The following is a 14,785-nucleotide window of genomic DNA, read 5'->3' on the forward strand; positions in this document are numbered from 1 at the left end:
ATGGAGTGGCTCTGGTCCACCAACTGTCTGGACTGGTGCTTCATTTATGAAAGCCATGGTTTTGCCTGGGTAGCATGCCCAGGGTGCCAGAAGGCAGGGTATATGAGCATGGGAAATAAAGCTCTTATTTGACACACTTATTTCTGAGATGAAAAAGGGATGCTGTCCAACTATATGTAAGATCTAGGACGTGGAAAGCATTCCCGTAACAGGCATAGTCCTAACAGCCTTTGAAAGTAGCAGCTGAATGAAAAGCCCAGCTGTGTTCATGTAGCTAAATGATGGAGTGTAGGCAGAAAGCATGATCAGTTCAAATGGAATTTTTGATCAAATAATGACGGTGACTTTTGGTAAACTCACTCTAAGGATGTGCAATCATGTTTTTCAGAGATTTATAATTTGACCCCATTGGATGGGTTTTTATAAAACTGTCCTAATGTCTTAACATTAGGATGATCTCCTTGCCAAATCCTTTTTCTTTCTAGAGTATGAAGGTGCCAGAATTTCTGAAAGTAAAATGCTGTAAGAATTTTAATTATTTTTTTCTATGTGGAAAATAATGGGTTTTTTTCTGTACATTCATTTTAGGAAATATCCAAACCAGTTCTGCATGAGCATTCCAAAGGTATTCAACATGAAACAGAAAATAACATAAGTGTTTTTAGCCTAAATAGCTTAAATTTGGAAGCATTCTAAATAACTAGATGAAGTCTTGCAATTGAAACTCCTGAACAACCAGCAGCAGCACTACCAAATGATACATTAAAAATAGGACAATCCATGCATCAACACATTAAGAAAGCAACTAATTCTTATACCTTCAGAAGCCTTCAGTATCATACTTTCAAAGATAAACAGCACATAAAGCACCACTTAATGCATGATACAAGTAAGCACGTTTTTAATTTGTTTCTTTGAATATCATTAGATAGCTGACCATTTTCTTTTGCCAAATGTTTTATTGCATGTCTAACAAATTTGTAGCATGAGAAAACTCTATGTACTTATTCTAACAAGTAAAATATTCCTCCACATCAAACACATTTGTTATCTCAAACACATCACATAAAACCCAAGCAATTTCAGCCGTGCTAATAGAAAATAATAATATTAAAAAATCCAAACAGTATTAACCATGAAACAGACTGAACACTTCCCTATTTCTTGATTTATCTGATGTTTTAACACTAATCTTACTGTTTTGGCTCATTTAAGTGGGTAAACCACTGCAGTAGGTACTATGCAAACTTAACTGGAAAATTATTCTGCCCTGATGCACATCTTAAACACGGATTACAGACAATAAATATACAGCACATTTAACATAGTGTCAGCAGGTTATGGTTAACCCTAACTATGTATATTTTCATACCACAAAGCTAATCTAAGAAATTGAATCAGTCTTTAAAGAAACTGGTATATGTTTGCAAGACAGCTGTGCTTGTTCAGGACTGAGTAGTAGCGTAGCCATGTCAGCAAATGTCACACTCTCAGCAGCCTAACTGGCCGAAAGGCAGCACCATGCTGATGTAGGCTTGACCCGGGCTCTGTGCTGTACTCAGGCTCTGCCTCACGATCGCAGTATACTTTTCCAGTACTGCGAAGATTCCAAAAATACAGAATCTGCTTTGACAGACCATTTGTAGCCAAGGAAATAGTGACGTCTCTGACAATTCAGCAATAAGTTTCAAAACAATTGTTGAGTAAGCATTTAGCTCTTCAGAGGAGCTCTAGCAAGTCACTGCAGTCAATGTTAAAACAGCTCTTGGGGAAAAAAAATCAGACAAAAAGCAAATTATTAAAACTTCTGCTAGGGTCAAGCATCTATGGTCTGGCTGTACATAAAAGCTGCCATACTGATTAGTCCAGGAGTTCATCTTGTCCACTGCTCAGTGCCTTGTAGTCGCTGATAGTGAATGCATAGCAAGAGTGTAAGAAAATGAGTAGCACACAGTGATACTTCCTCCAGCATCCAGCCACATGTAGCTGAGGAACTAAGCCAGTAAAATTAAATAGTAGAATTCCACTGATTTTTCTTGAAGAGTTTAAGGTAACTCATGAAGGTTTAAGACGTTTACAACAGTTTAAGGAAAAATTGCTAAAACTGAGAGGAGACATACTATTTTAGCTGCATTAGTATTCACATTTGTATTGCCACTGCTCAAGCAGCACAGAATTTTCACAGGCAGCACAGACTGCCACCTCTCCAGTATGCCAAATCCTTTTCTTTCCTCATCAAATATTTCCTTTTACTCAACAAATTATTTGAGTTGCTGTGTTTATGCTGTTTTTAAGAGCTCCTGTTCTGCATTTGAGAGATGAAAGCCTGTGGTGCTTTCAAAGTTTGAGATGTATTTCTGAGCCACCTCTTTTAGTACTTCTCACATTTCCTATTACAGTTGACAGGACTAAGTATACTACATTTCCATTTCTGTACTACTGCATTTCATTTTCCAGCTTACAATCATGGTAGTGTAATAAAGAAATAAGCAATGTGATCAGATAACACCCCTTGAAAAGAAGCGTGCTGGCTCATTGCCTTAACTTAGTATTACTCCTATGAAGTCAGTAATACCATTACTCATTCTCAGTAATAAAAAAACATTGGTTATGTTGGATACTGAAATTACTTCAAAAGATTAATCTGTTAGAAAGGAAATGGAAAATAACCACTCAGTGGTTGTGAAAATTGTGTAAATCTAAGTCTGAAACTGTCTGAAAGATCATTTAATACATCCTCCCCTCTGAAGGAGTATCCAGGCTAGCTGCATCAACTCCAGCAAATGTTACCTGTGAAGGTGATTCCAAAGCCATATGCTTGGCCCATTTCAGTGCTTCATTACTCTTAGACTAGGATTTTTTTAAAAAAATATTAAACATAAATCTCCTTTAGCTCAAACTAAACCCATTATTTCCTGCCCTACTTTTCATTCTACATGGGTCTGTTGATGGTTTTTTTAACCAAACTGCTACACACTCAGGACATCTGCCTACAACAAAGAGTGAGGAAAGGGTGTAAAATAAACTCGGTTCCTCCACAAACCACATTTTCTAAGCGTCTGTTCAGTCTTGCTGGCGTTACGAAGAATCACTTTTACTTCTCTGTCACACAACCACTCTGGGCAGGTAACATATGACGCCTTTCCAATACCGAGCAGAACAACGCAATTGCTCTTCATGCCTTTCGCGATATTCCTCAGTGCAGAACTGCATCTAGTTATTTATACTAGTTCCGTGTATTGCAAATCCGTATTTTTTTTTCTGCCTAGACGATCACTCCTCGTTTCGGATCTGTGCTGTTGACGCCGCCTTTCCGTGGACCGCGCAGGGCGGCCGAGCGGGGCGGAGCCGCGCAGGCCCCGGAGCCGCCGCCGGAAGAGCCGCTGCTGCCGCTGCCGCCGCCGCCACCGCCCGCGCCGGGGCCATGGAGGAGTTTCACCCCCACAATGACGAGGTAGGAGCGGCCACCGTTGTGCCGCGGCGGGTGCAGGGTCCGCGGCGGGCCCGGCCCGGGCGGGCTGGGCTGGGCTGGACGGCAGCGGGCCCGCAGCCGGCTCCTCCCGGGGGGGGGGGGGGGAAGCGGCGAGGAAGCGCTTGCAGCTGTCCTCTCCAGCCCCCTTCCCCCCCCCCACCTTTGCCGGTGACTGGCTGCCGGGGCCTTGCCAGCCGCAGGGGATCGGTGCGCGCTGTGGCGCGGAGCTCCCTCGAGCGCTCCGCCGTGGGTCAGGCTGTGGCTGCAGGAGCTGCGCCCGGCTCGCGGGCGGTGTCGCCCGGCCGCCGTGCTCGCAGCCGTCGCTGCTGGAGTTTTCTTACACCACCCCTGGGAAAAACGCAAGTCCTGGGCTTAGCCCGGCGCTACCGGCTGGTGGTTGCCAGCCAGCATGAGCAAGGCAGCCTTGCCCTCCGCACGCGGCCCGAGTTCGCGTCCCCAGCCGCCGATTTTCATGACAAAACTCATCGGAAAATAATTGCCCTTGAGATTGCTGCCCTTATCCACCTTGAAATGAGTGGAGAGGAAGGAGCAGATGGCACAATTGCAGGTGCCGTGCTTCCTTGGGAAGCCACGCTGAAAACTGGTTAGTAGGAGTGAGTGGAAAATGGGGTGCGTTGAAACTGCTGGCTCGCTCTGGACTCGGAGCTGCCCAGCTAGGCTAATGAATATTGAAAAAAGTCTCTTTGATGTTACGACTGCAAAACCTTAAGTTATCGTTTGGCAGTAAGATTTAACCCAAAGATTAGTAAGCCTGTGGCTCCAGTAACAAGCAGGATTAAAACCCAGAGGAAATATTTGCCATTCAACGTTTTGTCTTGGAAAATATTCCAATGAAAAGCATCCACAGAGGTAGATTTTAATTTTACAGAAAATGCAAATTGAGCTTGTTTCCAAGCCTGCAGAGGCCTAAGCTTCTTGGACTCACTCAAAAGTAACTATCAAAGGAGCACTAAATGAGATATTTCTGTTGGTGAAAAAAAAGTAAGATTTTAAAATCATGCTTGCAGGCTATACAATACAAGTAGTCAGAGATGGGGCCTGATTGTTGCATGTTATTTGGAGTAAAACTGCATTGTGTGTTTACTTTTCTATTAAAAATAAAAATAGTTAATTTAAATTTTATTACAGATGATCTTCAATGCTGATGAAGCCCATAACATAGTCAAGGAGGTAGGTTTTACCTGATGGTGGAAGATCTTTGAAATACCTTGCATTGAAATATAGTGAAAGCAGTTATTTCCATTAACCACCAGAGCAAATTCAGTCAAATTTATATGAAATATAAGCTACTATTTATAAGAAGTAGAAACAAGATTTCATCTGGAACTGCACTGAAGCCTCATCTAATTGCTGTCTTCCTTGACCTAAAGAGGGGGCAGGCTTCCAGAGGGGAGAGAGCCCAAATTTGCCTTACAGCAGAATGATGAGGGGCAACATTTGAAGGCTGCAAGGGAAATTCATTGTGATTTTTTTTCCTTATCTAGCTAGAGAATAGTTAACCACTAGAACAGATAGCTAAGAGAGCTTGTGCAGTCTCCATCCTTAGAAATTTTGAAGAATTGAATGGACAAGGCCTTGAGCAACCTGATCAAACTTTTGAAGTTACGTGTGCCTTTAGTGAGAAATTGTACTACGTAAGCTCCAGTTACTCTATCAATGTTTTTAAAGATTCATTTTAAGCCTGCTCTTTCTGTGTAAAAATTAATAGCCTAATAGTCTAAATTAAATGTCTAGTAACTAGAAAGTGAGTAAAGAAGAGCCTGTGACACCAAGCTTGTGAGGTTTCTCAAGGAAAGATCATTTTTGTAAGGGAATTTCTGTAGGGATTGTACGCATCCTTTTCTACGTGTCCTGTCAAGAAAGGAATGAACTGTGCTTTTAGAGCTGCTCCAATACACAGCAGCAAGGTCTTAGATGTCAGTTCAGTTAGTTTTTTATAACTATCCCTGCCTTGAAAGGTCAAATACTGTATGACAGTTCTCCTTATTTTTACATCTGACCCTGGGAGTCAAGCCAAGTATTTCTCCCTCTGCTTTAAAGCTTAACTGAAGGTGAAGAGTTCTAGTGTTAGATGCATTTCTAGAAGGAACAAAGAATCTCTTAAGGACCATTGTCCCTCAGTTATCTTCTGCTCAGTTTTGTGAATGTTTGTTCCTGTTGAGTTCTTTGTCTAGTGTTACACATTGTGATCAGAACTAATTGGGCTTTTTAAGATCTAGGGCACAAATCTCTTAGGCAGCCTGTCAGTGGGTCATTAGTGCAGGGGATTTATATTATTAAATTAGAGGAGAATATAGTTTAATTTTATTTACCTTTTCCAGGTATGCATTTCTTCATTGTTTAACACTGAGAAACACAGTTCTCACTAGCACATGATTCTGAGTTTCATAAGGGATAGAAGATGCAACTTAGGAGTTATAACCATAAGGCTTTCAGTTGTTTGATTGTTTTAAGCTTATGGAAGCGTTAGCCTATATATACCCCTGTGGGAGAATATACAGTTTTCAAGCAGTTCAGGTGTCTCTCATGCTGCAATATATGACCCTTGCATATCTCTTGCTCTCATATCTCTCATATCTTTCATATCTGAAAGATATGAAACAAGCTCAGTGAAACAAGCTGAGGTACACGTTTCACTATTGTGGCTCTGTCTATTTGAAGATTTTAGTATATTGCTCACAGACTCAGGAAGGTCAGCCAGCCCAAGTTTGCATTATTGAATAAAGTTGTGTAATTTCCATCGTAGTAGCTTCTGAAAGCCTAGCTGAAATAGGCAGTCATTAGCAATAAGAGGACAATGGGACATCTGCATTGGTAAATGGACCTGTTTGTTTATCTTGATACTTAAAACATGTGGCTAAGGTCTTTCCTGCAAGAAATTTTAAGTCATAGCCTTACTTACCTCTGTCTAGTAATGTGGTAAATATGTAATGAAAATAAGCTTCCAGGAAGGCTTGTTTTACTACCCATTCAGCAACTGATACATGATGAACTGAAATAATAAAATAAAAAAATAAATTAATAAAGTGATCCAATTGCCAGATAAATTTCCCTTGATAAGGTGAAACATTTTAAACTTGTGCATTTTTAAGTATTCAAATTTATTATAGTTTGTTTTTATTCTATTTTAGTGCATAGAAGGTGTTTTGGGCAAAGCAGATTATAACCACAACAAAGTCAACCAATGGACTGCAGCTATTGTAGAACAGTCACTGACACATTTGGTGAAACTAGGAAAAACATACAAGTACATTGGTAAGAACAAGTATCTATACTTTTACACCATACAGTCACAGTAAATAATTGCTGAAATTATTTAATACATTTTAATACAGTGATCTACTGAAAAGAGATTTTTAAATCTCTAAACTGTAAACAAAGTAGAGCAGATAATGAATGAAGACCTGAACTCTTCTGTAATATAAATTTTAATAATACCTGCAGTAAAACCATGGGAGTTTTACTTTGTGTCAATAGCACACTTAGCCCGAAGATGATACGTCATTCAGTCTCTCCTGACTGTAAGCAACCCCTAAACATCTGTGCCATTTTTTTAAGTTCAGGAATTAGATTATATTTATCTAAAAACAATTTTAGTAGGATTGTGTTTCATGTAAATATAGACATTTAAAACATCTCCAGTCCTGTAAAATAAGTCATGCCCCATTATACATGCAGACAGACATGTCTGTGGAAAGAAAATGGAAATAAGTACAGGACTAACCCACTTTGGTCCCCGCATTTGCACTCTGTTCTGTTTTGAAAGTCCTGAATTCAGATTGTCACTGGTTTTATAGCAATTGCAGGACAGTCTATAAATGCTGTACTTCACTAGAGTGTCGTTTCAGAGAGCAGTACGCCAGTACTTTTGTTAAACAGCTCTCGAGCATGACTTTTGTTGCAACTGTGAGGACAGTACTGGTAATCCAGTTCTGAGATGAACAAGTCACAAGCTGTATCTAAGTAGCTTAGAAGATAAAAAAAACTATAATCCTATTAACAGGCATTAAGTTAAAGTTGTTGTCTTTATGTGAACAAAGATATTTGTGATGAATGCCAGGTTCCTGAGGAAAATGGGCTAGCGGGTTAGTCAAAAATGGTTTTGACATAGCCAAATGCCTCCTCTCAGCCATTTGAAACCATAATGCAAGCTTTAGTTCTGATATTCTGAATGATTCGCCTTGTTTGTTTTAATAATGAAAGCTCTGATTTTATGACTGTATCCTTCAGTAACCTGTGCAGTGATGCAGAGGAGTGGAGCTGGTCTTCACACAGCAAGCTCTTGCTTCTGGGATACCACAACTGATGGTAAGTTTCCTCACTCAAATTAATAAGTTGTAGTAAAAGAAATGTTACCTAGATGCTATTGTAGTAGTTCTGTTGAGTGTTTTGGAAGAGTGATTATAGAAGCAGTAGCTTCCAGAATTAGATGCTTGTCTATAATCCTAGTTGAACTGTCCAGAACTGAACAATTTTGCTGATAGCAAGTCTTAAGGAGGTGTGAGAGAGACAGATTTTTATATTATAAGAAGCAATATTAGGAATGCTTTCATCATGAAACAGTGATCAAAAAATGTAGTCCTCTTCAGTAACTGCAGATCAACTGAAAGGCACTAAAATATTGTTTACAGTATATGTAAATGTGTACTCCTGAATACATCCATTTGTCTGTTAAAAGGGGACAATGCTACTTGGAAAATGAACAGAGCTCAGTAGAAAATAATGATAGTTTGACTAACAGCATGTGTTTAACTGAACTAACACTGAATTTTTAGGCTTCAGGTACACTTCATTTGCATCTAAGTAATTTCTAAATGCCTTTTTCCCTTTTTCACAGTATTGTGAGGAAATAAAATATTCTTAAGCCTGTCCAGGTGTGTGTGTGGGGGGGAGGGAATTAACCTTAAAATTTTTTTTTCTCCACAAGAGGGCACCCAGTTATAAGTTTCAAAATAGAGATGGTATTAGAAAGTCAACCAAGATTAAAAAAATAATAATAAAATGAATTTCATCTAAACAAGTACAGTTTACTGATTTTTGTGTTTTCTTGGCTTATAAAGCATCAGAATAATTTGTTTCCAGATATATTCATAAACCTTACTGATTTCCAAAAATCATGTGAGTCTGTTTAGGCATTGAAGACAACTGAAGAGTGAAATTAAAGAAAGTAAATGCACTGAAATGTACGTGACTTAGACTTTTTTTGTGGATTTTTTTTGTCTGATTATCTTGCCAATTTCAGTAGGAAATCCTCAGGTTTGGGGCAAATCCAGCTTTTCAAGAGATATTGAACTAGTGTTCTCTTCCTGGATTAGGTATACAAGAACTAGAATTGTTATTAAATAATGTACATGTTTATGAAAATGCATTGAGAAATTGATCTGTTTCTAGCCCAGATGACACAATAGTAATTACTTCAAATCACAGATGAAATTTTCGTACTAATTTCACATAATTTACTTTGAAATAAAACGAATTTAGTAAAGATACTGGGATTCTATTTTTATTTTGTAATAAAAATCTCTTCTAGGAACCTGCACAGTGAGATGGGAAAACCGAACGATGAACTGCATTGTCAATGTTTTTGCAGTTGCTATTATCCTGTAGCTGACTGGAAGATGAATATAAGTAACACCGAAGCCTTTAAAAACACAACAAAACAGAAAAAAACAGTGAAATCCTATCATTTACTAAACACATGACTAAATATTTAAACCACTATTTTTTTGGTATGAGGAGGTATATACAAATTCTCTACAAAAAGTGTACAGTCTCAGCCAGTTCTTACAGGTTAATTATCTGAATGCTAGCAACCTCCCATATATTTATATATATCTATAAAGTTTTTGTAGTTTAAATAATTAAAAAATTCATAAGTGATGTTAATGAGAAGATGCCACAAAGATCAATACAATTTATATAAAAGCTTATATGAGAGGCACTTTATTCAAGAGAAATAATGAACTTCTAATCAAAGGAAAAGTGGAAGGGCAAGCAAGATCTTAGGATTATGGTTGGGAACAAATGATGAATACAATTCAGATATTGTAAATAATTTCAGAACTTTATGTTGGATTAAACAAAGTTAAACTGCATATTGAACGTTGATGCTTGTGAATTTACATAAGCATCATGTTTCAGTCAAGCACGAACTTTTACATTGAAATTAAATACATTCAAGCTTTTCCACTTGAGGCACAAAATAACTTCACTAGCCCTAACAAGAATTTTGATTTTTCTTCAGAATGAAGAACATTGTATTTGTTAATAATTCAGGGAAACATGTTGGGAGTCAAATGATAGCATTTAATCCATAATTTATACTTTTAAAGACATTAAAAAGGTACTTAAATTTGATTTTATTCTATGAATACAGACTTTGTAACAAGCACTTTACTGATTCCTCATGAAACAAAAGAGAGTACCCAGGAGTTAGAGGAGTAAGACTGGGCCCATACTTCTCCAAGAAGAAATAAGTTGTTCAGAGAGAAGGCACGCACCTTTCTAGATGTTCTTGTTACCTTAGAAGCATTTATCTTAAAAGAACATTTCTACTCTTTGTAGGAGTATTTCCTATATTTTCAAAGTCTTGAATTGAATTTTAGTCCTAAGAAAAGTTGTAAGCATTGAGTTCCCATCCTGCAAACATTTGTGCAAGTTCTTAACTTCACTCATCTGATTTAGTCTCAACTTAAAATATTCCACATGGAAAAACCATATTTGCACATGCATAAGTATTTGCTGGATTGTGGCCTATGATTTTGTCAGTTAATGCACAAATTATATCATGAAGTTATATCAATACCAAAAATGCCTAAATGATTGCTTCCACTAAGTGGCAGCTACATTAAGTTGTTTTATCAAATGCTGCTTGATGGTAGGATTTTTTCTTGATTAGTGCATGTCTTTGGAAGAGAGACTGGTAACTACCTAACAGCTACTGTAAGGCTGTTTTGTATTTTAACAAATAGTATTAAAGCACTATTACACCACTTTTTTTTTTTTTTTTTAGGTAGGGGGATAATTGACTATTAGGACATGTAGCAAGTGTCCTGTGCAAAGAACAAGCTAAAAACCATTTCATTGCTCAGATTGTGTATATGGCTAGTATTAAGACTACAGAAAGAATATGTGTATGTGTAATTCACAGTACTGTTCAAAATCTGTTGCTTTGCAAACAACTAGAATTCAGCTTTTACCTAAGTGCAAGTAAAGTTAATCCACTGTAATATTGCATTTGCCTAACAAGCAGGTGTAGCGTGAAGATATATTTGCATGTTGTACTGACTTTCAGAGATACAGTAATTTAGTATTATTTGGGTTAGGATAGCAGTTTTCAAACTAGCTGTCAACATTTAAGACCTGAGTTGTGAACCTAACAAAAATGCACTAGTTGTGCTTGTGTTTGGGACTGCAAAAGCTAACAAACTTAGGTGGAATGACACACAGAGAAAGGTTTGGGAACTGCTGACACTGTGTAAGACGTGCGTGAGTAAAAATATAGTGATGACTGTTATCCTCATTTAATAGGCCTTCAGGTTACATGGACAGAAGGAATATTATTCCAAATAGCTGTTTACAATCTCATTTAGTATTTTTGCTTTACTTGAAAATAAAATGCACTGAGCAAGATTATTACTCTGATTTGGTTTGATGAAGGTTCCAATGCAGAAAACCTTTCACTAGAAACCAAGCAGATACTGCTTAATTACAATACTGCTTCATTTTTCTTTCTACCAAAAAAACAAATAAAGCTTTGCCTTAGTTGTATTTGTGCCTCTTGCCTGCTCGATCAATATAAACAGCAACTGACAACAACATTTCTCTTACTTTACTTGTATACAATAGTGAGAGTTTGGGAAATTTATTAAAATTATGTACATGTTTCAGAGATCAGACTTGTGAATGGCGAATTCCCAGGACTGGATTTCATTGGACTGGAAACTTGGATTAGTTTCTCACTGTTTTCTGCTCAGACCTACTGCTCTTATTGCTTGTCTTGATCATGCATGTTGAAGTTTTTGTTGCTGTAGAAAGGTTAATAGGAAACTCTGGGGAAAGTATTTGTATTCCACATTATACCCTAGCCAAGCTAACATGTTTCTTTCCATCTTTTCATGCCCTGTCCTCTCTGGGTACAAAGAGCGACTTACAGTTAACTCGCAAAATGCGTTTTGAACACTACCACTTCTGTCACTTTCTTCCAAAATAAGTAGTTTGTTTTCAAGGAGAAAACCATGGATTGCAAAATAGAATGAACAATCACATTTTAATCACATATCTAGTACTATGTTTTCTTAGTTGTTGCAGTCATTGGGATGAATTTTTGTGTCTTATTAATGTCACAGAAGAATTTGCATTAGGAAATAACCTAAATGTGTGGAGCTGTATGTTCCTGCATATAATTTCATAACAAAACACACCTGTTATTTCTCCCAGGAGGAATAGCCTCCAGAGAGGTGCACAAGAATTTTTTCATCTAAATAGAAGAGTATGAAAAGGAAAAGGGGGAAGCAGATTTATTACTTTCCTTTTCATTGCCTGCCAGATGTCCATCCATGTGCTTTGGGCTGTAATGTATTGCAGCTCTCACCTTTCTGATGATTGCCTTCCCATTATACTAACCTTGATCATGGAAGCAAGTATGAACATTCACACAATCTCAAGGACTCCACAGAAACCATTCAAATCCCAGGTTGTAACAAGTTAGTCTTTCCCATTAAGACATGAATGTCAAAACATTGCTACTTCCAATAAACTATAGCACAGAGACCATTAACTATGGATAGCCTATAGAAACATGCATTAGTACAGCAATACAGAAGAACAGGGCTTAGCTCTAGTATCAGGCATCAGATCATTGCAGCAAATCCTGTAATGAACAGTTCTTACCTGATGAATGAGATGCAGCTTGCTGGCTCCTGTACAGTCCAAGTAGGTGTTTCTGTTCATGTTTAATTCGGAGGGTTTTTTTAGCTCAGTCGTGTTATGGAAGCACAGAGCCTGGATAAATCCTGCATCACAATATCCTGGTAAGTGTATTCTGCCTGTTTCACTGCAGGAAATCTCCCAGATCAAAACCAGCACCAGTTTGTCTTTAGGTGGCTGAGCTGAGATGAGGTAGTCCATGAAAGCAGCAATAAACGTTGCAAACTGGCACCAAAGCTAGGCAGTCAGGTTACGTGCTGTTGCACTTGAGTTGCTCTACCCTGTTGGGCTTATGCCAGGTTAGGAGCCTGTGTACATTGGCCTGTAGACAGAACAGCTTCTCTCCTTCCCCCATGATGGAAGGAGGGCTGCAGTATAACACCATGTGCCCATTGAGGGAGATTTTTGACCTTAGTGAGTCTAAATCACTGTCAAGCAACTGGAGGTTTAGCTCATATATTCCATCAAGCATTTGTTTTTTAAACCCAGGAATGCATTTAATGGCAACATACTGTGACTGCAGGCTTGTTTGTTACTTAAATGTTTTTAAAAGGAACAAAATAGGGTTAGAGAGACATCTGCAAACATCACTGTAATTCCTATTCCACAGTCTGATCTAAAGCTACTAGCAAAGGAGAATCAGGGTTACAGTAACAGGCTTCACTGGTTGTCATTAGAAATATGGATACTGCACAGTGTTCAGTTTTGTTGCCTTCTAATTGTGTGAAATGCTTTCTTGTATTCCTTGATGGTAGAGAGGCACGTATTACTAAAAGAGTGTACACTGTAACCCTTTTCCTCTAGTTCTCCTGACCAAAACTCATGCAATCATCGTCAATACATAGGTTGCACATAAGTTCTGCAAAATTTGACAGGAAACCTTTGACAGGAAGCCATTGACCCCAAATTTCACCGCTTTGTTCAGTATTTGCATTTAACACCACTGAGTCTGAACTAAAATAGCTGGAGACAGAAGTATGATCTCTAAACAGTGAGTAACGCAAAGTTTGTATCGCAGCTATGCCGCTTGCCCAAGCTGAAGGGTGGCTGTCTACGTGGTAGAGGAGTCATCTCTCACAAAATGAGATCTCCTCGAAACAGACTGCAGAAGCAGGGACCTGGTAGGAAGACCGTAGGGATCTCCAGGGGTACAGCTTTACAGGTCTGCTTGAGCAGTCCTACTGGACACAGAGCACAGGAGACAGAGGTAGCCTTTCCAGGCAGGGCAGGTCCCTATGGGCTTTGGGAGTCGTCCCTGCAACTCCAGCAGCTTGGCAAGCCCAGAGTGCCTGCGCTGCATCGTGTTTATCCACCAGCCAGCCAGCAGCAGCTCCTCCATTGCTCTAAAATGGAGAGCCAAAGCTCCATTTGTTCGAAATGCTTTGTGAATATCATAAATGGTAAACTTCACGTTGATTTCTATATGCAGTAAAATTTGTGATAAATGCCGAAAGAGCCTTAAACTCTGCATCATGCAAAAACAGACAGTACCAAGACCACACAGCACATCAGCAAAACAAGTTTGTTACTAACATTACAACTTTACATAGATCTGCTTTTACTTTATCCATAAGCTAATTACAGAGCTTGTACGCTAGACTTAGCAAGCTTCTCGGGGCAGGCTCTGCACAGAGAAGAGGCGAGAGTGGAACCCATTAAAATCCCCAAACCAGCGAGAGACCACGGCGGCCTCGGCCGGGTGAAATCAAACGCCCCGTCACCAGATGGCAGCGCGCGCGCGTGCGGCGGTTAAACGGCCGAGACCCTCCGCGCCGCCCTGTGGGGGCGGGGCGGTGGCGCGCGCGCGCTCCCCAGTCTGTTGCGGCGGTAACGGTAACTGTAACGATAACGGTTACGGTTGGGTTCGCCGGTAACGACAAACCTCAGCCCGGCGGGGTGGCGGTACGTGAGCGCTCTCCTGCCCCATCCCCGCAGGTAATCACAGCGACTTGGCCGAAGGTTCTTGTTTGCCGCTTCTGTGATTGACATACTTAATAAACCCTGGCTGGGGACCGTTTAATACCACCTGCTGGAAGGACTGCTGATTGCCGCAATGCCTTCCTGGACCAACGAGCAGTCTTGGAAAAATACATTCCTGGAAAGAAATCAAACACTAACTGGATTCTTGCCTGTGCGCATGCATGGAAGAGAGCCAAGATGAAAGTATCGAAGATATAGTTTTAAAAGTAATAATATTACATAACAGTAGCCTTGTTACAAAATAATATCAGGAAGTTATGGTTATGTCATTCCTCTTGACACGTATGTTTTCAGAGAAAACATCCTGTGCAGGAAACATGAAACAAACTGTAGAAAGACTGAAAACTGTCAACAGCCTACAGATTCCCTACAGATGCTCTTCTT

At 39.3% G+C, this 14,785-nt stretch overlaps 1 protein-coding gene across 3 annotated transcripts; it reads left to right on the forward strand.

Annotated features, from left to right (window-relative positions):
• Positions 1-3,352: 3,352 nt before the first annotated feature.
• Positions 3,353-11,814, forward strand: DYNLT3 (dynein light chain Tctex-type 3). Of its 3 annotated transcripts, none has more exons than XM_062574054.1 (5): positions 3,353-3,454; positions 4,622-4,663; positions 6,625-6,748; positions 7,724-7,801; positions 11,384-11,814. In XM_062574054.1, exons 1-5 carry the CDS (start codon positions 3,425-3,427, stop codon positions 11,494-11,496), a joined length of 387 nt encoding a protein of 128 aa, XP_062430038.1. In that variant the 5' UTR covers positions 3,353-3,424; the 3' UTR covers positions 11,497-11,814. The 3 variants fall into 3 exon arrangements, with proteins under 3 accessions (XP_062430038.1, XP_062430060.1, XP_062430049.1); XM_062574076.1 differs by lacking the exon at positions 11,384-11,814 and adding an exon at positions 9,024-11,263; XM_062574065.1 differs by having other exon boundaries at positions 3,386-3,454; positions 4,601-4,663.
• Positions 11,815-14,785: the final 2,971 nt, after the last annotated feature.

Source organism: Rhea pennata, chromosome 1, assembly GCF_028389875.1.
Source record: "Rhea pennata isolate bPtePen1 chromosome 1, bPtePen1.pri, whole genome shotgun sequence".
NCBI classification, from domain to species: domain Eukaryota; kingdom Metazoa; phylum Chordata; class Aves; order Rheiformes; family Rheidae; genus Rhea; species Rhea pennata.

Excerpts from the sequence above, each read along its gene's own strand:
- DYNLT3 (XM_062574054.1), top strand. The coding sequence starts at position 3,425 with ATGGAGGAGTTTCACCCCCACAATGACGAG. Across the intron at positions 3,455-4,621 it reads TTCACCCCCACAATGACGAG|ATGATCTTCAATGCTGATGA; the intron begins GTAGGAGCGGCC and ends ATTTTATTACAG. Across the intron at positions 6,749-7,723 it reads AAAAACATACAAGTACATTG|TAACCTGTGCAGTGATGCAG; the intron begins GTAAGAACAAGT and ends TGTATCCTTCAG.